Raw genomic sequence first — 22,783 nt, 5'->3', positions numbered from 1 at the left:
TACGAAGTTTTATTTAGGGCCACATATTGTACACGTTTCAGCTATCCGAAGTAGTATTTTTTCAGCTCATTCGGTCCTTAAACGAATGGGAATCTGGTCCATAAAACGCAACAAAACTGCAGTCTGGTGAGCTACACATAGACACAAATGAATTGCAAAGGAAAGAATAGCTGATAGGGTTTTCCTGTGCGCTTGTTTTTTTTCGAGTCACTTTAGAATCACAGTCACGTCTACGCACCAAGCCAATGCCTGTAATTCATTCCTTAGTGATTGTTGCTGCAATTGAGAAACAAACAAACAAAAAAACGAAATCGTTAAAAACCCGGTTAAAACAATCCGTAGGGGCGAGATAACTGTTAATACTAAGGGGAAAAATTAATTTTCTAAAGGCGCTCCTTTTAACAACATTCAGTAGATTTCATGGCTTCCTCGGGCTAACCATGTCTTTTTACACAGTAATAGAAACTCTTGAGGGAGTTAAAACTCGTAACACAGATCCCCTTTTACGATTACATAGAGTACCATTTCCTTATTTATTTCTCAGTTCAATATACTATATCCATGGCGTTTTTTACAAACTCAGTATCCTAGAGGTGGTTACTATTAATGGGAGGTGTTTAATCGTGACGAAGTGTTTACATTTCGGCTATTTATTTTGGAATCAAAAAGAACATTTCATTTCTGTGATTGACTAACTGTAAAATCACATTGTGTGCATAGAGCAAACAATCCAGTTTAAGTGCATAGAACTCCGTGGGGGGGGTTTTTGAGGGCGTTGATTACAGAGGGATCGGAGTTCATTGACTATACTCTACTTCAAAGTCACAATGCTCTAAATATCCCCCTCCTCCTCCTCCCTATTAAAGCTGTAGAGAACGCTGGGGAACGTTCATTAGGGCGTTTATTACAGAGGGAGTTGTAATAAGATGAATTGTTTATTGAAGTAAGTACGGTATTTGTTTTTTATTTAGTTATCATCACACGCTTATCTTGCATAATGGTGCTCTGGTATGGTAGATGGCGTTGCGCACACTTGTTGGCTTTACTGACTTATTAAGGAGTTTGAAAAACGAAGAGTTTATGTACTGAATTTACATTCCAGACTAAGTGGAAGTGTGATGATCGTGTGCCCCATGACCTGTTTCTATCTTGTTATTCTAATGCCATTCCACGATTACGATAAAAGTGCAGATACTGTTATTGTTAACGTTAGTTACCTTTCCCAGTAGACCTCCGGCGTTTCACCAGCAAAGAAACCACAACTATGAATACAATAACTCCGCCAATCCCTGCTAGCACGCTTATAAACATGGTTGTTGAAATTCCTTTATTTCCTTCATTTTCCGTTTCTCTTTCTTTGCTCTTTGAATAACCTTAAATCAAACAAAATAGTCAGTGGTATAGAGAGTGCATTACAGTATTGAATGGTCTGCTAACAAGAGCGACTGACTGCATGAAACCTAAATCACGGATATCAAGGAGCCACTGAGCCATTTATGGACTATTCACGGGGCAAAGACATGTAACCCCCGGCAAAGACGCAAAATCATCATGAATTCTGCTTTTTAATATCTTAGCTATGGACTGTAGGGTTCAGAAGATCTTTGCACTGTTCAAAGTACTGTTAGAGGGCCTAATCGATCTATAATATCCATAAAAACGAAATTCACTTTCCCTTGAACACAGACCGGGCACAGTACAAAGAGGTTTACCTTTATACTTTGTCACAACTTTTTCATGCGCTGAAAAACTGTGACCCTCGACGTTTGTGGCTTGTATCCGGACGAGGTAAGTTGTCTCGGGTTCTAATCCATATATGGTGCAGCTATTGTGGGTGACATCAGAACAGTTAAACACATTATTTGGGTTCTTTTCGTCAACTGCTTGAACTATGTAGCTAGTCGCAGGTTCTCCTATATTGCTTGCAGGAGCTTTCCAAGTCACTCGGATGAAGGAACTTCCGAATTCCAAATGCGTTATAACTGGAGGATCAGGAGTTACTGTAAAAAACAATCCGCAGAAGAAAGAATCGGTAAAAGGGGGCAATATTTACAATATATGCAAGATAAAATATTTTCAATATATGCAGATAAAATGCAAGCTAAGACCTTACATTAAGAACTACATAGAATACAATTAGCGCAGCAATTATCATTCATTATCATTCCAACGATAAACTTTCATGTTTTTCGTGGTGTGACATTAAGTATACTGAACTGTTTCCTAATCCTTTCATTTGTTGTGCTTTATTTTTCCCCCAAAAACCCAAAAAAAAACTTCTATTACTGAGTGTTTGTAATTGGAGATGTAATAAGAAAAATAATAAATAAACAGTCAGTGTGTGAAATTTATTTAACATAATACTTTACCAAGTTGTTCGAGTATAAAGCTTGCACTGTCGTATCCAAGTTTATTCTGTGCGTAACAAGAATAAACGGTGAAATCTGATTGGCTCGTTGGTGTTACAGTTAATGTACTCTGTGCAGTTGTCTTTGAGAGTTTAAGAGTAGTCACCACGCCTTTCGCAGACCAGTGAATGGTTGGCAGAGGGAAGCCCTCCGCGCGGCACTGGACTTGAGTCTCATCTCCAATCCATGAGCTGATATTTTTCTTACCGGAAAGTACTATTGGTTTATCTGGTTGAAAAAAATGAAACGAAAATTTTCCTGTCTTTACAGGATAAGCTCTGTTCGTTACAAGGCCAATTAGATAAATTTATTATCAATTAGGGCGGAAAGTTTCGCTCCATGTCGTTGTTTTCTTCATTTCCTCAGTGTCAAAACGCGTCTTTGTGCAAACCACTCATACGAAAATGTGTTTTATCTGCACGTTCATTTTCATGCAAAACAAACCCTTTTTCACAGAACTTGTTTTTCGTTTTGTTTCAAACAGAGCCTAAAGGCAACTTGGAAATAGCCTACTTTTTCAATGAAAAAAAATAACTTGATTTACCATGTTAGTTATTATCAATAACTGCAGCGATGTGCCTTTATTTTTCTGAGAACCGACAAGCCGATTATGACGATTATGATTACCAATAAAGTGAAAGACTTACAGTTTATGAGTACTGTGGCTTGAGAAGTAACAGCATTACCAAGCCCATTAGAAGCGATACAACGATAACTCCCAGCGTGACTTCTGTTGGCGTGACTGATAAACAAGACACTCCCTGTTGCTAATTCTTTATTACTGTCATCAAACCAAGATATATTTGGACTTGGATTGCCACCAACATTACAAGTCAGCAACAATGCATCACTTTCGTTGATTGTTTGATTGCGTGGTCCATCAATGACAAACGGAGGGCCTGACGTGAAAAGTATAATAACAAATTTAAGAATCTTTGTTTGACTTCTTGTTGTTTGACTTGCACGAGAAAAAGTCAATTTTATCCATCATAAAATATTTCACTTAAAAACATCAAAGGTGTAAATTGGCAACCTTACTAATAACATCACGCTGTTTCAATTTTTGATAGCCATTTCATGTGCACAAGCTTGATCTAAAAGCTCGTGGTTATGGTGTTCTACTTTTGCCCTACTCTCGATTTTTTTCTCATGCTAATAAGTAATCGGTTAGTAGTCACGTATCGACAAGTAACGCCACGATGAAGTGACCTATTGAATAAAAAGTTTATAATAAAAAGCCTAACTTAGTCTTTTTATTATTACCGATTACCGATTATTATTTTTACATCCAACTAACCATAGGTTTTGTCAATTCTCCTCCCTTTCGTCCTTTCATTCGTAAAAAGAACAAATTGTTTCGTTGCGTCAATTTAAATCAGTTATCAAATTTTATAATAACGGAGACTTTCGACAAACAATGCCCGATTCCCTTTATAGCGCACGCCTACAGGGAATCACGGTAGTTGCATTCATCGTTGCTGAGTCTCGCGCATGGTTTGATGAATACAACTACCATGATTCCCTGCAGGCGCGCGCCATAGAGGGAATCACCGATAATAATTTCGAATGACGTTTCGATGAAGCCTACATCATTTTCAAATTCTAAAAGTCAGATTCTTATGAGTTCTCTATATATTGAGAATGGGCGTGAAAGTCTCGTTGCATATGATGTAGTACGTAATTAGCACTCTCTACATTCCACATTGTAGAGTCTTTAATCATCTGCAACGAAACTTTCACACGCATTCTCAATATATGAAGAGCTCAAAATAATATAAGAATATATAAGAATCTGACTTTTAGAATTTGAAAATGATGAAATGTCATTCGAAATTATTATCAAACTTTACCATCAGAAATCACTTTGAACCTGTGTTATGTTTGCTGTAATGAATGGTGTTAACGTTTAAGTTTTACCCATAAGGGAAACAATTTTACAAAGAAATCCTGCTTTTGCATCTTACGTTGCACCGTGAGATTTAACACAGCACTAAAGTCACGCCCAAGCGTATTCTCTGGAACGCATTCATAAGAACCTTGGTCATGATAGCTAACTTGAGCTATATTAAAAGATTCCGCGGTCCCTTTCTGTACAACGACACCATCTTTGTAGAAAGTGTAAATATGAGGTGGCGGGATGGAGTTTGTTCTACATGTAATTGTCACTGAAGAGTTAAATTTCATCATGCTGGATTTTGCAGATGACTGTAAACTGGTGTTGAAGGGTTTGTCTGCAAAAATAACGAAATACCTGTGTTTGAAATTTGAAATATTATCATGCTTTCTGCAAAATACATGCATTTACTACAATTATCTTTAGAACATGTTGGTTATCATTGCCAGGTACCGTTACTCACTCTAACGTGATTCGCCTTCATAATCAGTTGTACGTACCTAAGGTGCCAGACCGATATATTCGATAACAGAGATCCGTTGTTAGTCAAATTTGTCCTGTCATATCAGTCAATGCATAAATTCTATACACTGTTGTGGCGAATTTGTGGGAAAATGTCGTGGAAAAGGGCAATTTCACATTCAAAACCACCGAACCGGCCAGCTTATTTTGACTAATGGAAAGCGCCCTTAGAGAAGCTAATGATAGATCGACCCAATCTAATTGACTGAAACTTTTGCGGGACGTTTATCAGATACCTAATATACATTAGAACACTTAATCATCAACTGTTCACGTTCGGTGAAGTATAAACAGACAGGGGAAACTCGTACCACATCCTACAAAACAGACCTTAAAGACCAACACAAATCAACTCGATTAAAAGGGACTGCTTATTAAATAGAAAATCGTCGAATAAGGTGTAAATTCTAGAACATGTTCAATTATCTTTAGTTCGTACGTTCTCGTTTATAACATACTTACACCAAACTTCCACAGCTATTGTTTTAGAATCGTTCCCCAAGAAATTACTCGCCGTGCACAGATAAACTCCTGCTTGTGATTTCTGCGTATTTTGCATAATAAGTCGTTCGTCTTCTCCATGCAGAGATTGATTTGTGCCCAGTAATTTCCAAGTTATAATTGGCTGAGGGTTTCCGTCACCATGGCAATAGAGTTGTAGTGTGCCGCCCTCGTTGACTATAACGTTTGGTCCGGCAGTGTTGGTGATTGTAGGAGCGTCTTCAGTGAAATAGCCAACAGAAGAGTATTAAAATGCAATTGTACGCAGAACATTAGTTTAAGAAACACCGTTACAAGGGAAGCTCTTCTCTCATTCTTTTAAAGAAAATGTTTGTCTAGCTATACGTAAAGATGGGGAAAAAAGCAATTTCAAAGCTTTTATCAAACATTAAACTTAAGACACGTATCCTACAAACAGCGCAAGGAAAACACTCTAGCTAGGAACAAGAGTAACAAGAGAACAAACACATGTTAACTTTTATCAAAAGTTTTCAGCCATGATTGTTTGAGGGAACTACTTGCCTAGTCATAAACAATTAAAACTCGCCCTCTTTTCAATTTTGCTGAGTTTGAGCACTCCAGCATAAGTAGAACTTAGGACCCCTCTCTGTTGATTTCGTTTGTACTTAAGATTTCCGACAAACATATCGCCATTGACTCCCTGCCAGCCTAGACAGTCAGTTAGTGAGCATGTAATTAAACTGGGAGGCTCACTGAAACCAAAGCCAAAATGTTCGGCTTCTATTTCACATTACAACAAAAGTATTTACTGCTTTTACTCACAATATACATTAAGAAACGCAGTATCTTTGACGGGGTTTGACATTCCATTACTTGCTGAACATTGATAATCACCGGTGTCATTTCTCTGGACACTTTTTATTTCAAGTTTGCCTCCATTGTAGATCTCTCCGCTGGACATGGATGTCCACGTGATGTTGGGTGGTGGGCTTCCTGTGGCTTTACATGTTAAAAGAACAGGACTTCCTTCTGTCACGTTCATTACACGTGGGATCACGTGAACAGCGACCTTTTCTGAAAAAACAAAATAAAAACACATTTAAAAATAATAACAGGTTGGGTGCGAAATGCAATTTATATATCTTTTAGCCACCCTTAACTAGACTTGGTTCAAAATTTCACCGAAAATGCCTTTATTAAGTAATTTTTGTTAATCCTATCTTGACTGGGAATTACTTTTGCGAGAATAAGCAAAACGAGACCACATGCTCTTCGTTTTATTGCGGATCCTTTCAAGAAATAAAAAGATATACCTTTTTTACATGAAAAAGTGAAAATAAGCGAGGCCCTGACTTACCATAAACAGTTAAGCGGATACTTCTCCTCTCTCCGACACCAAAAGTATTTCTTGGTTCACACGTGTAGGTACCAGCGTGATGTAGTTTGACGTTGCATATTTTATGATATCCAGATTTGTTTTTCTTAATTATCTTGCCGTTATGGTATATAATATATGTAGCTGGAGATGGACTACTGACTGAAGAACAGGTGAATACAATACCATCATTAACCCAGGCCGTGTTGTCGGATGAACAGGAAATAAATGATGTATTCATCGGACGATGGTCTAATATGAGTAAAGAAAAGTAAAAAAAAACACTTATCAGTCTTTGAAAGCTGTAGCTAGTATTCACCAAAAGTACATAAGTTGAGTTATGTTATATAAGATATATATATTTTAGAAGATGCGTTACTTGATCAGGAAAGCAAATATTCCGAAAGGCTTAGCTTGAAGAAAACGAAAAAGTGATAACTTTTTCTATTCTTTAAAAATTACAAGTTCTCGTACACTACAACCAGGTTTTTTTTCCTTTTTAACTCGGAAAAGAGTTGTAGTGGGCGAAGTGAATTCACTCCTTCCATCCTTCACTCGATTCCTGTAAACATAGGCACGCAATACGTGCAAGTGTTTTACGGCCTCTAGAGAATTAGACCTGTCCTCTGATAACCTACATTTCTAGTTAAGTTGAATAATATTAACATTCCTAATTACCAGCCGAAATATTGTATTAATGCCAGTTTTCTTGAAATACCGTATTTATTCAGCTTTAAGCCGAGACTCTAAACGTTTAGTTTTTAGAAACAGTTAGACTCCGACAAAAAAACCGAAACACTCGGAAATAAGCCGAGACCCTGGAGACCCAATTTTTTTCGTCGCAATCTCTTCTACAATAATTATTTCTGCCTGAGACTGAACCTGTTCCTTTCCTTCTGTTCCTTTCTTTAAGCTTAGTTAATTTGCAGAATCACAGACTACGAGCAATCCCTATTTTTTCGCAGAGTTCGAAAAAAAATTTCGCTTCAAACTCGATGAACTCTGCGAAAAAATAGGGACTGCTCGTAGTCTAGCAGAATCACTGCTAACGTGACTTTTCAAGAGAAGGAGGGTCAAGAAGGAATCAATCTATTTGACTTGTTGTCGCGACACCAGAAACTGGCCAATCAGAAGCGTTCGTTCCCACGCGGTTGGTAAACATTGTAACACGATCTGACAGAAATCGGCTGCATGTAATATTTTTGTTCAAAAGCGAGAACTTAAAATACCACGACTTCTCTCACGTTCTCTGCTAAAAGAAACCACTTCAGAAGAGTTTGATTGGATTGAGGATACTCGACCAATACTGGTAACAGCACATGTTTCGTTTTGATGACATTTAAAGTTCACCCGCTTGATCTGCTTGATCTTTTCGCTAGCATCTGAAGATTCACTAAATCATCATCAAACATCCCGTATTCTCTGGCGATTTTGCAGTTGTTCTGAACTGTCTCTACCTCGGCGACAACTTTCAATTTGAAGGTTTAGTTCTTTGAAAACCAGTAGCTTTTGGCATGATGATCGATAACTGCTTTTCGGAAGAATGCGTGATTGTTTGAGATGGGATTCTGAACTCAGGTGAATGTTTTGTCACGCTTGTGTACGGTTCTATTAATAAATTCATTCTTTATCAGTGATTTGTTGTTTTTCAATAACATAGTTGTGATTTAACGAATATGTTGATTCGCTGCACGTGGATTGTTTTATAGTTTGAAGGAAAAATCAGGTCTCGGCTTACAGCCGAGTGATTTGGGTTTATTTTTTGTCAGAGTCTAACTGGTTCCAAAAACTAAAAGTCTAGGGTCTCGGCTTATAGCCGAAAAAATACGGTACATGCATGCTTAACTACCAGCCGAAATATTGTATTAATGTCAGTTTTCTTGAAATAGACCAAAACTTAATTTTTCTAATGATATTATTATTTTGCCTAACCTTCAAAAAACAAAAAGGAAAAATAAAAAGAAAGAAAACAATTTGCAACCGATGGGAACTCTATCACTTGCCCTTTCGGCCTGCTCTCGATGAGCAGCTAGATGACAATGAAACTAAACTAACATTTGTTTTAGCAAATCTCTCCTTGTCAGTTTGTTGTTTTAGATTCTTGTTTCATAATAACTTTTCCGAGTTTAGTGGCTCATAGCCACTTTGAATAGTTATTTAACATGCACTTTTGTCTTGCATGGTTGGCGATTGCTATCACGAAACACTGAGTAATGTAAATATAGTCTATCCTGAGAATTTCTTGTGTTTCTTCGGCATTGACTTTAGACTAAACATTCGCTTAAAACGGTTGTCTTTAATAACTGCTGTCAAAGATAAAACAACAGTAACCAGGTAACAATATTATTTTTTCCAGTATGAAGTCAAGATATTTTCGGGAGTGGGGGTGGGTCTAAAAGCCTACATACTTTTAAAGCTCGCATATTTCAGTGAAACCCTGCCTTAACCTTTGAGGTTTCGTGCTTTGGCATTCTGTATGAATATGCATCCTCCTTAAACGTTGCGACTGAGTCCAAAAATCTTTGTGTTCAGTTTTTGTAACATTTTTTTTTAATTTCTAGATCTACTTCTCTCGGGCATTTACGCGTTGACTCGTCTGTTGATCTGCCAGCTGAGCTACTGGGTCAATGGAAGCAGGGCATTGGTAACAACATCCTGATCTAGCCAGTGACTCAGTATGAAAATGGTGTTGCCGTATAATGAACAAAATGATCTTATGTATAAGCAATTGAAATATTTGCTTTTTTAAGTCTAAAAAACAATTTATAGAACGGGACTCGAACCCACGACCTCCGCGATTGCCATGAGTGCTAAACCATACTGACATGTACCAACTAAGGAAAACAGCATTTCGATAAAATATTTCGATCATCGTCCAGGAAAACCGCACAAATATGTATAAACTAACATAACTAAAAGCACTTACGTTTAACAAATACATATGCTGTTGAAATGCTGGGCAAACCAATTCCATTTGAAGCTGTACAGCGGTATCTCCCTTCGTTTGCCTTGCTTGTAACAATCAGTTCAAGTTTATTATCAGCTGACAGAATTGCTGACGTGTTACCGTCCACTGTCCAAGTGACATTAGGAGAGGGATTTCCTGACGTCAGACATGTAAGTGTTATCACGTCACTTTGATTGACAGTAAGATTTCCCGGGATGACGTGCGCTGTTGGTTGGTCTATTTATGATCAGGGAAAGGCGACAAATGTTACACTTTTAGCCTCAGGGAAAACCCAATGACATTAATTATTTTTGCTGAATTTGCTTTTACCCACAAAAGCATTGTTTTCATTTGCTTGTACGATAACAAGTTGGTGTAGAGTTTTCGCGTTCTTGGTGCAGTCCGGCATGGTATAGAAAAAACTGAAGCTGATTTGCGTCCTATGATTGGTCAATAGCCGAGCATATGTTTATTATATTTCCAGAAAGCTTGACAATTTTCGTAATCTCATAAAGGCAACAGATAACTCACATCTACGATATATTAGCGCAATAAATCACGTCGGATGTTGTTACACTGAACATAGTCAAGGATGCTTACAAGGAGATTTACAGAAAGGCCTAATTTTGTTGCTCTGTTGTTGTAAGTATTTTTAAATCGTTTCTAGCCCTGTAAATAGTCAATAAAGGTGGGCTTCAGATTCCATCTTCTGATAGAACCTCACGTGATTTGGTTAAGTTAGGGTTAGGGTTAGGGTTAACTCGGTATATTTATTTTTTGAAAACTTTGTAGGGTATCGCCAAAATATATAACGAAAGGTAAGTTTTTTCGTGCACTTGAAGAGTAGAATTCTTCGCGTGTAATTGTTCTATACATACTGTCTTGATTTTAAGTCTCGTTGCGAAAAATATGCAGTATAGTGGTTCGTTAATTCCGAAAACAATATACTTTTGTCCGGAACAGATTTTGACAGCAAACAGTTCCATTATTCAAACTTAACCTTATGAAATGATGTTCAGCCGCAGCCTTCAGTGCAACTATACCGCTTCAGCCGCAATTGCACTGCACTGAAAAATTCCAATACTTAGATACTTGTAACATATGTAACATCTAGAATAAGTTAAGACAACACCAGTTTAGTGTGACACTTTCCCTCTAAGCAGCACTTAAACGAGAGCAATAACACTTTGAACAGGCCCTTTTTGTCTCCCTTGTATTGATTCTTCATTCTGTTACTTTAACATCGAACAAATTATCATGATATTTTGGTAGCAGACCCCTTTGGTCACCGCAGCATTTTACTACTCAGAATATGTCGTGTCATTTGGTAATATAACTCATGCCCGAAAACCGCGGGTTTGAAACTGAATATTTATTCATATAGGATTAAATATTGCAGAAACACTTATACTTACAAAGCACGTTTATCCTAAACTGCACTGACACTTGCCCAACACTATTCTGTGCTATGCATTCGTACAGTCCGGTATCATCTCTGGAAACGTTAGGAAGGGTGAAGTACTCTCCCGGAGGAAAAACCTGTTCTTTATCCTTCCTGCGCCATGTGATCGTAGGGCGCGGCTGACCAGAGGCATTGCAGAAGGACAGCAGTTCATTGAATTCTATGATTGTTGTGTTTATTGGAGGGATAACAATGGCCGGAGGGACTAAAAACATAAAAGTAAGAATATTAATCTGCGAGGCAAAGTCAAAATCGGACAAAAGCGTCCCATACTGTTGGAACTTATCCTGGTTTCCGTAGCATGAAGCAATTATTTTAAATCTCCTCTGGATCGATTGCTGTCTTACGCTCAGCAACAAATCTGCCGGTACCCATTTATACACCTGGGTGGAGCGAGGCTCTATGATAGTAAAGTACCACTCGAACCCAAATCTAACGAGCAAACCGTTAGACCACTGCGCCTCCCTGTAACTTCTTTCTTTTTAATGTTTGTTTTATACAGTACAATGCTATTCACAGACTTAAATTGAGCCCTTTTTTATGTTGTCGTTTTCGCGGTTAAAACTAATGCCACCATTGCTTTGTTAGTTACAATGTAATTTGGCGTTTTAACAGTTTTCATTTTGGACAGTGACTCAGTAAAGATAAATTGTCAGTAAAAATGCTTCACAATTAGTCATTAACAAGTTAGAATTCTGCAGGCTAGTTTGTAAAGTGACGATAAACCCTAGTCAGCCACTCCTTTGCTTTTGTTTACATACAAGAGTTTCGGTATTATACTTTACGCGGAGCGTGTCTAAACGAAAGAGATCACTGTGAAACTGTTAAAGGTAAATAAACAAACTTCTAGTACCACAACTTACAGCAATGTTAGAAGCCGGATTGCGCTTCACTATACAATTTTTATTATTTCGATGGCATCGAAAATGGCGGAGGCCGACTAAGGTCCTTTAAATTCTGGCAATTTGCAGCTGTCGTTTATCCAAAACCTCTGAAATGCTTGAGTTTTCTTAAAAAAATGATTATAAAAAATATTTTAACTATGTTTTTAAATAATGCATGCTTCTGTCTCCAGAAAGAAAAATTATTCCTGCACTTACGGCTGTCCTTATTTTGAAACAACAATAATGACTGTGGGGGCCAAATTGCTTTTCTGACTACTTTAGAATAATAACTACACGCATCCAATAGGAAAAGCGATGCAAGTGAAATACGTCATTCATTTATATGTGAAGACAAAAGAACCGTCTGATCAATATTTTCATTTCACATTTATTGCACCTAAAGACTCTCTATAAAGGAGCATTTTTCCATTTGACCACCTTGCTAACCAGGGAAGTTTAGTCCTTATTTTGGTAGCTGCTTTATCTCAAAGATTATTTTGTGCGCGACGTATTCTTTTAAAGATGTTATTTTATTTCAAGTTATCTGCTGCCGGCACGAATATCAAAGATAATAAGAGAAGATATAGCCACTGGAAAAAGTCTAAACATCTCCAAAAGTTATTTACCTTATTACAAGAAACTAAAGCGAATTTCAAATTAATTTGTGTTTATTTTGCTCGTGTTAATTTCATGGAGGATTAATTTGAGCAATCGTAATAAGGTGGCGCTTTAATTTCAGTGACACTTATTTTAGTTATTTGGACCAAAACTTCAGGTTAATTTGTTTTATTTAAGGTGATCTTGACCTTGTATTTTCATTAATTTAAGTCGCGTTTATTTAAAATACGTTGATAAACAAGAGAGAGAAATTTCCTGTAATAACCCAAGTGCAACCTTAAAATTTTATAATTCTTGTGACTTCAAGTTATAAACAATAGTTATTCTATGCTTATTAATATAACTACTTTGAAAACATCGCTGGGGAGGTCGTGAATTTTAAAATCAATGACTTAAAACGTTATTCGCATAATAATAATAATAAAAAAACAGCTTAACAACGCACATCAGAAGTTTGCCTTCTCTAAAAAAGCATTTTGGCGAAACTAGTTTTGTTACAATATTCACTGTTGATATTGCGTGTGATGCGGGTTGCCTGTAAAATGCTGACGCGCTATGATGTAAAACGTTTATAATTAGTACTGAGAACCAACAGGTGATGTAGTGAATGGAGGCCCTAGTTGATGTGTTCTCCTCTTGGTCAAATAAAAAACAATTACCTGTACAAGAAATTATTATCTAAAGAAAGCATATATGTAAAACTCATAAACTGGTAGCACAATTCTGAGTAGAGTGTACGATTCAAATGCCGGCACTGAGCCTAATGGTGTACTTACAAAGCATTCTGTTTTGCGAATGAAATAGTGTGTATGACGCTACCGTTAAAATTTACGTTTATTACGGCCAACTGAGAAATTTGAAAGACACCGGTTGTCAAAGTTACATTTTCCCTGCAAGACGTTTGAAATCCGGCCAAATACGTTAATTATGTTGTGAGAAACTTAGCTTATCATGAATTGGCTGGTATTACCTGCTGTCAGTATGGAACGCCGACGTGTTGTATGGAAGTTCGATTGATTCACACGGTTTCACTAATTCCTTGGCTTGAGAAGTTCCAATTTGCATTTCAGTAAAGCTTCGTGTGAAAAGCGACATTAGAAAATTGAATAAGACCAGAAGAAACATTTTATCACTGATGTCTTCTCATTGGACCCAGTCAGGGAAGGCGAGAGAAAAGATCACGTTTTTCTTCGTCGTATAAAATGACAGGCCCTTTAAAGGACATTGATATGGCTAAACACCAGCATTTTATTTACGGTGCAGTTTTATTTCTAGCCGTTTGTGGTAGCGTCGTACCGCTATGTAACGCAGGTGCTGGCACGAGAAAGCGACCTAAGGATCGATTGAACGAATTCGATACTTTATTAACTGTCCTGGCCGTTCTACTGTGTATAGGCGGAATCTTTGTATGTGCATGGTGCACATGTTGTGGTCATCACGATTATTTGACTATTTTGGATGAGCGAAGATTTCAACAAGCTCTTGAAAGCGATGCAGTGTGAACTGTTATTACCTGAAACTGAATGCTAATTATGTTGTCATCAACGCCGTGTAACTGTGTGAACTGAAATAACAATAACGTTGATTCATTCTCAATGTTAAAATCAGAGGTACTACTTGTCGAAGAATTACATAAATAACAGAACTTTTAACGCTTACAAATTAGTTAGTTTTTTACGTTTTATTATTAAACTAAAAATTATTATAAATACTTAGTGTTGTTGTCCGTGAAGAGAAAAACCGCAAAATATGTTGAAATACTAAATAATATATACCTGATTTTCGCTCATGACAGAGAGAACGTTTTATCGGGTTTTGCTTGATTATTTTCAAATTTTGTAGATTAAGATTGTGAAAATAAAACGTTTCCAAAACATGTTTTGGACAATTGCGCATGCAGCAGTACTAACAATTCAGTACACCCCTGTTTGGCTTATAGTCTTGCAATATGATGCGTAAATCTGGGTGAATTGTGCGATTTCGTTTAAAAGCACCAAACTGTTCGATTATTAGTCCTCGAGTCTGAAGCTACATAAAAAACAAACTTAAACGATGCCAAAATGCCATAAAAAATTCTACATTTTATTACAAATACACAGCCGTAATAGCCGATTTAAGGAAGGTAAAATATTTACAACAGAAATTAGTGAGGAAATGGAAATAATTTTTTTGGCGAACGGTGACCACACATTCAGAAGATGGTGAGCCTGTGGAAAGAGTAGCGTGTAAAACTGGAAAGGAACACTTATTTTTTGCCACTGTGCCACAGGGCTTTCAAAATTCAGTTTCGGATGGGTAATTGACGCTATGCTTTGATTTAAGATCTATAGCAACAAAGGACAAAAGAGCAAAGGAGCCTCGCATCTGAGCGGTAGGCCAATTTTGCCAAAGGTGCAGTTTGGGAAAGTGGGAAGGTCCATGCCTTTTATACAGATTTATCTGGCAGGGTTTTGGTAAAGAAACTAACTTTACTTACCCAGAACTAATAAATCTACACAACTTGTGTACATTCCTTGCATGAAGAAAGCCTTACAGCAATATCTTCCCACGTCGGAATCTTTAATGTCGTGTAAAACAAGGGTGGCCTGGTTAATCAACTCCGCTCGGCTCTTGAACTCATCATAAACATGTGTGCTTCCATTTGATAGTTTTAATGCGATATCTTCTTCGCTTGAATTACTTGATGTGGAAGTGTTCCTGGATACCAAAAGAAACCAGAAACTGTCGCCGGCAGGCTCAAAATTCCACTGGAGAACACTAGTGGAACCTGGACTTGCTTGTGTGGGTTTGTTTGGTTCCTGTGTCCACGAAAAACTTGCTACAACGTGAAAGAGGACAATTTATATTTGTTCGTATTTGTTCAACTTTATCCTGTTGTTTCAATATGAATTCTGTACGCGGGAGTTTTCATGTATATTCTTAGTTCTATAATTATTTTGTAAAAAAAAGATAAAATCAAGTATTGAAGAGAGATCTTCGCAGTTATATAGGAAATGTGTTCGCTTGCAAAGAAAAACAAACTGAACGAATATTCAGGTTTTAACGGAACGCATCCTCTTATTTTTTATTTCTAATGACTGAGTGCAAGCTCTGTACTACTGAACTATGAAGCCACTGATAGCTGGTCAGTTACGTTGGCGTTCATAACAGACGTGAACTGTTGAAAGAAACACTCATATATGCCACTGTGCCACAGGGCTTTCAAACTTCACTTCCAGTTGGGTATTTGATGCCATGCCTTGACTAAAGAACTATAGCCTCAACAAAAGAGCAAAGTGTGACCCGTAGGCCAATTTGGCCGAAGGTGCAGTTTAGGAAAGTAGGAAAGCTCATGCCTTTTATACAGATTTATCTGGCAGGGACTTATAAACAAAGTAGCTTTACTTACCCAGAACTAATAAATCCACACAACTTGTGTACATTCCTTGCATGAAGAAAGCCTTACAGCAATATCTCCCCACGTCGGAATCTTTAATGTCGTGTAAAACCAGAGTGGCCTGATTAATCAACTCCGCTCGGCTCTTGAACTCATCATAAACATGTGTGCTTCCATTTGATAGTTTTAATGCGATGTCTTCTTCACTTGAATTATTTGATGTGGAAGTGTTCCTGGATACCAAAAGAAACCAGAAACTGTCGCCGGCAGGCTCAAAATTCCATTGGAGAACACTTGTGGAACCTGGACTTGCTTGTGTGGGTTTGTTTGGTTCCTGTGTCCACGAGAAACATGCTACAACGTGAAAGAGGACAATTTATATTTGTTCAGTAGGAGCCTTAGAAACTTCATTCTTGTTATTTAAATATGAATTCTGCATGCGGTTTTCATGTATATTCTTAGTTCTATAATTATTTTGTAAAAAAAAAGATAAAATCAAGTATTAAAGAGAGATCTTCGCAGTTAAATAGGAATTTGTTCGCAGGCAAATTAAAACAAACTGAACGATTATTCAGGTTTTAACGGAACGGAGCCTCTTATTTTTATTTCTAATGACTGAGTGCAAGCTCTCTACTACTTAACTATGAAGCCATTGATAGCTTGTCAGTTACGTCGGCGTTCAATGCATATGGTATAACTGTAAAATGATGAAGATATGATAATAGAAGGAGCCGCGTAGAAAGTGTCATAGCACTTTATTATCTTGCCAGCAATCGTAGTAGAACCGCAGCAAAAATCCTGTTAAGGTCATTGATATATTAACTGAGCAACTTCTCCGTTTTGAACTTTACATTCAGTGTATCGACCTTCATTGCACGGCATGATCTGATTTTGAACCAGCATCTAAATTGTTATTTTCGTCTGTCTTACCCCACTGACACAGTAAATACATGTCCATTTTTGGACGCTATGGATGTTCCAACTCAAAGCAGTTTAAAACTATATGTCCCTGGTAATTACGGCCGCATTAAAATACTGCATGGTTTGTATTAAATACACCGAGACCAAAAAATACACTGGTCAACACTTTCAAAACAACTAGAAAATGGTATTTATTCGAATCCAACATTATACGAGCCAAGAGAAAGTGCATAGTAAATAAACTTGTCTAGTAGTGAATATTTAAGCATAATTTCAAATTGTCCTCATTCTTTTTGCTTGTACTGTTTTCTTGACTAGGTTTTAAACAGTATCACTGACATCCTCACAAAAAAATCATTCAGTGAGATGTAAAGAAACTTACCGCACATAGGAAGCAGACCCACAAGGATACATGCGAAGACAGGCCACCGGATTAAACGCTTCATAACTGGTTGTTCAATCTCTCATTTAAAATAACAAAGAAAGCAATCAGTGTAAAATAGCTCTATCCTGTAAACTGTCCTTTTCCGTGTTATTTCAAAATTATAACATTTACTTTGTTTTTCATATAATACCTCTTTCAACCAGTTGAATCACTTCAGTGGGGGTGTCAGTGCTCTTTTCGTCGATTTAGCCAGCAAAAGGATTAAAATAAAGTAAAAATTGTTTCCTTCTATGAATTTAAGTTTCAATAAATCAGTCATTGTTATTGTAATGGACATCAGACAGGTGTGTTGAATCAGCAGTATTACTGTCGTTATTGTTTTGGAGGTATTTACATATTAAACTTCGCTACCTATTTCAAGTGAATTTTAGTGGCTGATAAAAAAAGATGTTTTTCTTTCCAATCGGTTTCCACTTAAAAAAGGTGCCAATATTAAAGATGAAAGTGTACCTAGTTAATTGTTCAATAATAAATTTGTGGAGGGCTGAGAATGGCTAAAATAGGGTTTGTTAAGAAGCTCACAAAGTGTTAAAAGTGACTGTATATTTGTATACGTTGGTCTAATACAAGAAAAAGGCGCGCGGTCATAAAATGTACTTGTACTTCCCTACTTGAACTACAAGTAAATTTAATTGATAAATAAAGCGTTGCTGTGTAACACTTTGGCTTTCAATTCGTGTAAATAATGTGTTCAAAAAGTTCTGTGTAAGTGCTATGTAAATAAGGTGTTCAAAAAGTCCCAAAACGTCTCTCTGTTTCTCAAGAACTATATTAGCACTTTTTGAACACATTATTTACACAAAGTAATTTTAATTGCCTTTCTTTATTCTTACGACAAGGCACCACTGCTTGAGCTGACGATCTGACGAACACTGGACTATTCTAATTCAGTTTGTTTATAGATCATACAGGTTCTATATCTATTAAAAAATTTACGAAATGCGTTGTTTTAAAGTTGTGTAAAAAAATTGATGACTTGAAATTGTTTGAACTTTTAATTTACGAGTGCACGGCGACGGTGGTTCCATTTTTTCTTCTGGGGCCGGGTTGTTCGAAAGCTGATTAACACTAACCCAGGATTAAAAGTTGATCGAGGGTTCAATCAGTCTCTTGTATGAAAGTTTTTTTTATTGCTTATGTTTTGTGGAGTTTGAGATTAGTCGAATCCAAAACTGGACGACAGAGAATATTAACAGAAAAACCTTACTGAACGTTGAAAAACTGATATCAAAATTCACGCTAATCCTGGATTAGCTTAATCGTGCTTTGAACAACCCGGCCCAACCCTGTTCTACAAAGTTTGGTTAAAATATTTAGAGGGTAAAGGGTTCAATAAGACGTAAGAAACGTATAATAGAGTGGGATGACTTTTTTAAATTGTAAATCAGCTGGCGTTTTTATCTGATGAAAAACATTTCCCACATAGACGCAAAATGCTCCAGAAAATAAACGTGGAGGGAAGATACATTTATTTCATACATACTGAGATTTACAGTTAGAATTAATCTGTTGAAAACACGGTTCGGAAATTCTCGCAGCCAATGAAAACGGCGAAACGACTTTCTCACACGTGAGAAACCCGTTTCGTCCAATCAGAAAGCGGCTGTCAAAACGCATCAACATTTTCAATGAACGTGGTAGCTTTGTCGATGGCGCTAGCTTTTTCACTGCTTGAAAGTTATCGCTTGCAGGGTTCTTGGCCTTTCGCGGTATATTTTTGGACGGTTTAAAACGTTCTCATTAACAACTATGGCTGAATCTTCTGGCAGTAGGTTTAAACCATTAAGTAAACCCATTGAAGAATATATTACAGAGCAGGAAAACAAAAACACTCGAGCAAAAACGCAGCGGGTCGAGTGAGCGGGATGTGAAGCTGCTTTCTACATTTCTGCTGGAGAAAAACGAACAAAGAAAAATTGAAGAAATCCAACCAGAAGAGCTCAGCCGTTACCTTAGTGAATTCATTCTTAGTGTGAAAAGAAAAGATGGCCAAGACTATGAACCATCGAGCCTTCGAGGGTTGTTCTCAAGTTTTAACCGGTATTTATAAAGAGAACGCAAATACTCAGCGTGTGTTTGATCAAGCAAGAAAATGTCTGGAAGCTCGCAGCAAACAACTGAAAAATGAAGGCAAAGGGAACAAACCCAACGCAGCCGAAGCTTTGACTGATGTGGAGGAAAACGTTCTTTTCGAAAAGAATTTACTGGGAATCTCAAATGCCGAAGCTTTGCTAATCACAGTCTGGCTTTTCAATTCGGTCCATTTTGGTTTGAGAGGCTGTGAAGAACATGGGCAGATGACTTGGGGCGACGTGGAACTTCACATGGAAGCCGACGGAACTGAATACCTAGAGTATCCTGAACGTCAAACGAAAACTAGAACGGGAGCTGAACCTCGAAATGTCAGAGCTGTTAAACTGAAGGCCTTCGCAGCACCAAACGGTCCACCCAAAAGAGATCCAGTTGCCGTTTACAAAATTTATTCCGAAAAGAGACCTGACGCGATGAATAAACCTGATGCGCCATTGCCTGGAGCAAGTGTATTTAGCGGAGCCGTGTTTAATGGAGGACACTTTAACATTTCTATAAACACAGTAAGTCAGTCGCCTAATGCGTACTCAGCAACGAGAAAGCACACCTTCAAGCGTGTTAAACGTATTTTAGATTCTTCGGATGAAGATAGCCCTCCCTTGCAATAGCACAGTTACGTAGTCTTAGTTCTTATTTCTGTATTTCATTTTTGTACTTGTTGAATGAAAAACTCTTGATATTCGATTTCTTATCCATTTAGAAAATTTTAAGACACGAGAATAATCTCATGAAATGTCTTTTTTCAACGATTTTGTTGTTATTATCATTTTGTAATAGTGTACTTTCATCAGTTGTGTGCTTGTACCGGGGTCTTATAACAATAAAAAAAAAAAACAGTTCAGCGTGGAAAAATCTCTGTATTTATAAAATAAACAAATTACAGCATGGAAAGTGCTTTGTACGTCAACAACTCGTGCGTAAACACCGTACTCGCGCACTTTCCATGAAGTAATCTATATTTTCTGTTTACCTTAAAAAGATTGTTTCCCGTCTTGGCATTCCATCTTGAGAGGAAAGGGATCTTAATACAAACGGTCAGGGGGCGTATAAAAAGGTTAAGTTATAGAGGATGAATTTATTCATAGGTGGCGGAACAGGGTGGACAGGGGGGTTGTAGCCCCCATAGCCCCCCTCACCCCCAAAAGAATTGAAGATTTCGGCCTCCTCCCCCCCCCCCCCCACACACACACACACACACAGACACACACTTCAGTGTCGAAAACTGTTTTATCAAGATATTCAGTCTCGTGAACTTTTCACAAATCACTTCATCAGGATCGTGCTTGGCGAAATAGTATGGTAGGACTTTCAACGAAACTCCTCCCCAAAAAGGCTACTAGGAGAGGTCCGCAAGCTGTTAGGATTGTATTTGACATTGCCTGTGGCATCGGTGACATCATGAAGCAGTATCGTCTGAACTGCCTTGTTATGCATTGTCACAAGTCGATTACGGACACACCGGACGATGTTAAGATTGCAAAGGGGTTAACTACGAAAAAGACATTTTGGGAAATATAAATAAGGGTATGCGCCTGAACCCCCCCCCCCCCCCCCCCCGCGAGAAAAAACGTTATAACAGGTGCGGATTTAAGATGCCATTCGTCACATATCAATTTTACTAGTTAAACCACATGTGGGTAGCTAACTACATATTTGAAGGCTTGAACACGGTAATCTGACAACTGAATTGTATTCATTTGGAAAATCGAACTCATTTAAGATGCTGTCATGACAATACAACATCAGTGTTGTCTGTTCCATTTGAATATTTCAGCAGCAATCGAATCAAATTCAGACAAATTTATAACCGTATCACTTTTTCCCGATACAAAAAAACAAACAATAATCGATCTTCAATTTTAAATGAGGTCTCAGATACTAATTAAGTGTCTGAATCAAACTTGTCTTATCCTCGGATACACATGAGCGTCGTTCCGTTCAATGGAAGACGGTGACCTAGAATTTCGTCTGAATTAAATCATCTACAATTGTATAAGTGAGGTAACTTACTTTATACCTAGGATGATGCAGACAGTTCCATTCAATCCACTTCTGGAAGCAATCGCTAATTTAAATGTCATAACGTTCAAGTTAGATTTGTTTTTCGTCGGCAACGTTGCAGCGATCTCAATTATAAAGCGAACATAAACATTATAAAACTTTTTAGATCTCGTTTGTTTTAGACATACCGCAGACCAATTTACATTTTACTTTTGCACGTGGACTTCTCAAAGCGTCAGATAATAAAGACTCCTTTGTTTGAAAACATCAGCTTGGAGGTCTCAAACATTGTTTCTTCTTCTTGCGCTGTTTAAGTTCTCGGAATTTTTAAAAAAGTCAGCAACTTTACAATTTTCTTTTCATCTGGAATGTAAATAACGTGAAAAAAATTGACCGTTGGAAAGCATTTGAAATGTTATCGAAAAGACTGGCACAAACTTAGTTTAAAAACTTTATTTCATGCTTTGCTAGAACAGATTCCCTTTTAAGTCCGAAAAACAAGTGCCTGTTGATCGCGATATCACTTCTGCGAGAAGTGACTGAGCCCGCGGTTTTCGTCCCAGAAGTTGCTAAGCCACATGACAAGTTGTATTTGCTCGCGCGATTGTTTTTTTGGAGTACTTGTGAGCGTTTGCGCTAGTTTTTGATTGGATGAAATAATTCGGAAACTCTTCGAGTGCTTCAACGACGATTTGCCAAGACTGGCACTTATTCCTCTCGACTTTTCTATTCCTGTTCCTACTGAGCGAACCAAAATTTGGCTCTCGCGTTCGCTCATCCTCTATACTTGTCCTGACTTTTGCCAAAGCCAAAGTGTTTTTATATAAAAATGGTTCGCCCCACGGTACATTTCACTTTAGAGTAAGGGCCCCTTTCACCCAGCTTAATTTCACTTGATCTCGATTCATGTAAACGGTTTGCTACTATTAAAAGGTTAAATATTCGTGTTCTATATAGACCAAATATGGAAATCAGACTCAAATCCTAAGCACCATACAAGGAACAATTCATCATTTGGGGCCATTGAACGTCATAACTGATGCGTCATTGAACATAATTATGTCAATGACACTATATATCATTATGGCATTATTCACAAATGTCTGAATAGTTCTCGCGCACAGGGTGCCTTTGTATGGAAGGTGACCTTCCTACCACTTATCTCCATGTTAATAGGCTCAAGAGGATGCCACGTCAAAAACGAAACTATAATTTTGGCAACGAAACTCGCATCCTCAAAGATATTGAAAAGCATTTAATTAATCCCTAGGTGTAATGGGCCCACGGTATTAATCCCTAGGTGTAATGGGCCCACGGTATTTTGCGTAAAAATGTTGCTAAAAGACCAGCCAATGACGACACGTGTAATGTTTTGGG

At 37.6% G+C, this 22,783-nt stretch overlaps 1 protein-coding gene across 3 annotated transcripts; it reads right to left on the bottom strand.

The window, feature by feature from the left end:
- LOC144662784 (hemicentin-2-like) lies at window positions 1-17,497 on the bottom strand. Of its 3 annotated transcripts, XM_078523704.1 has the most exons (15): window positions 17,445-17,497; window positions 17,252-17,330; window positions 15,961-16,302; window positions 15,049-15,390; window positions 11,024-11,275; window positions 9,588-9,845; window positions 6,644-6,913; window positions 6,109-6,360; window positions 5,287-5,544; window positions 4,373-4,639; window positions 3,056-3,307; window positions 2,370-2,636; window positions 1,713-2,000; window positions 1,218-1,373; window positions 1-276 (listed from the first exon to the last, which is right to left on the bottom strand). In XM_078523704.1, the coding sequence occupies exons 2-15, from the start codon at window positions 17,313-17,315 to the stop codon at window positions 257-259; spliced, it is 3,288 nt and encodes a 1,095-aa protein (XP_078379830.1). In that variant the 5' UTR covers window positions 17,316-17,330; window positions 17,445-17,497; the 3' UTR covers window positions 1-256. The 3 variants fall into 3 exon arrangements, with proteins under 3 accessions (XP_078379830.1, XP_078379829.1, XP_078379831.1); XM_078523703.1 differs by having other exon boundaries at window positions 17,252-17,490; XM_078523705.1 differs by lacking the exon at window positions 15,049-15,390 and having other exon boundaries at window positions 17,252-17,490.
- Between the last annotated feature and the right edge of the window lie 5,286 nt (window positions 17,498-22,783).

This window comes from Oculina patagonica, chromosome 8, assembly GCF_052425735.1.
Source record: "Oculina patagonica isolate OP01 chromosome 8, crgOcupat, whole genome shotgun sequence".
NCBI classification, from domain to species: Eukaryota; Metazoa; Cnidaria; class Anthozoa; order Scleractinia; family Oculinidae; genus Oculina; species Oculina patagonica.
The sequence above is the reverse complement of the archived record's forward strand: the minus strand, read 5'-3'. Positions and strand labels throughout refer to the sequence as shown.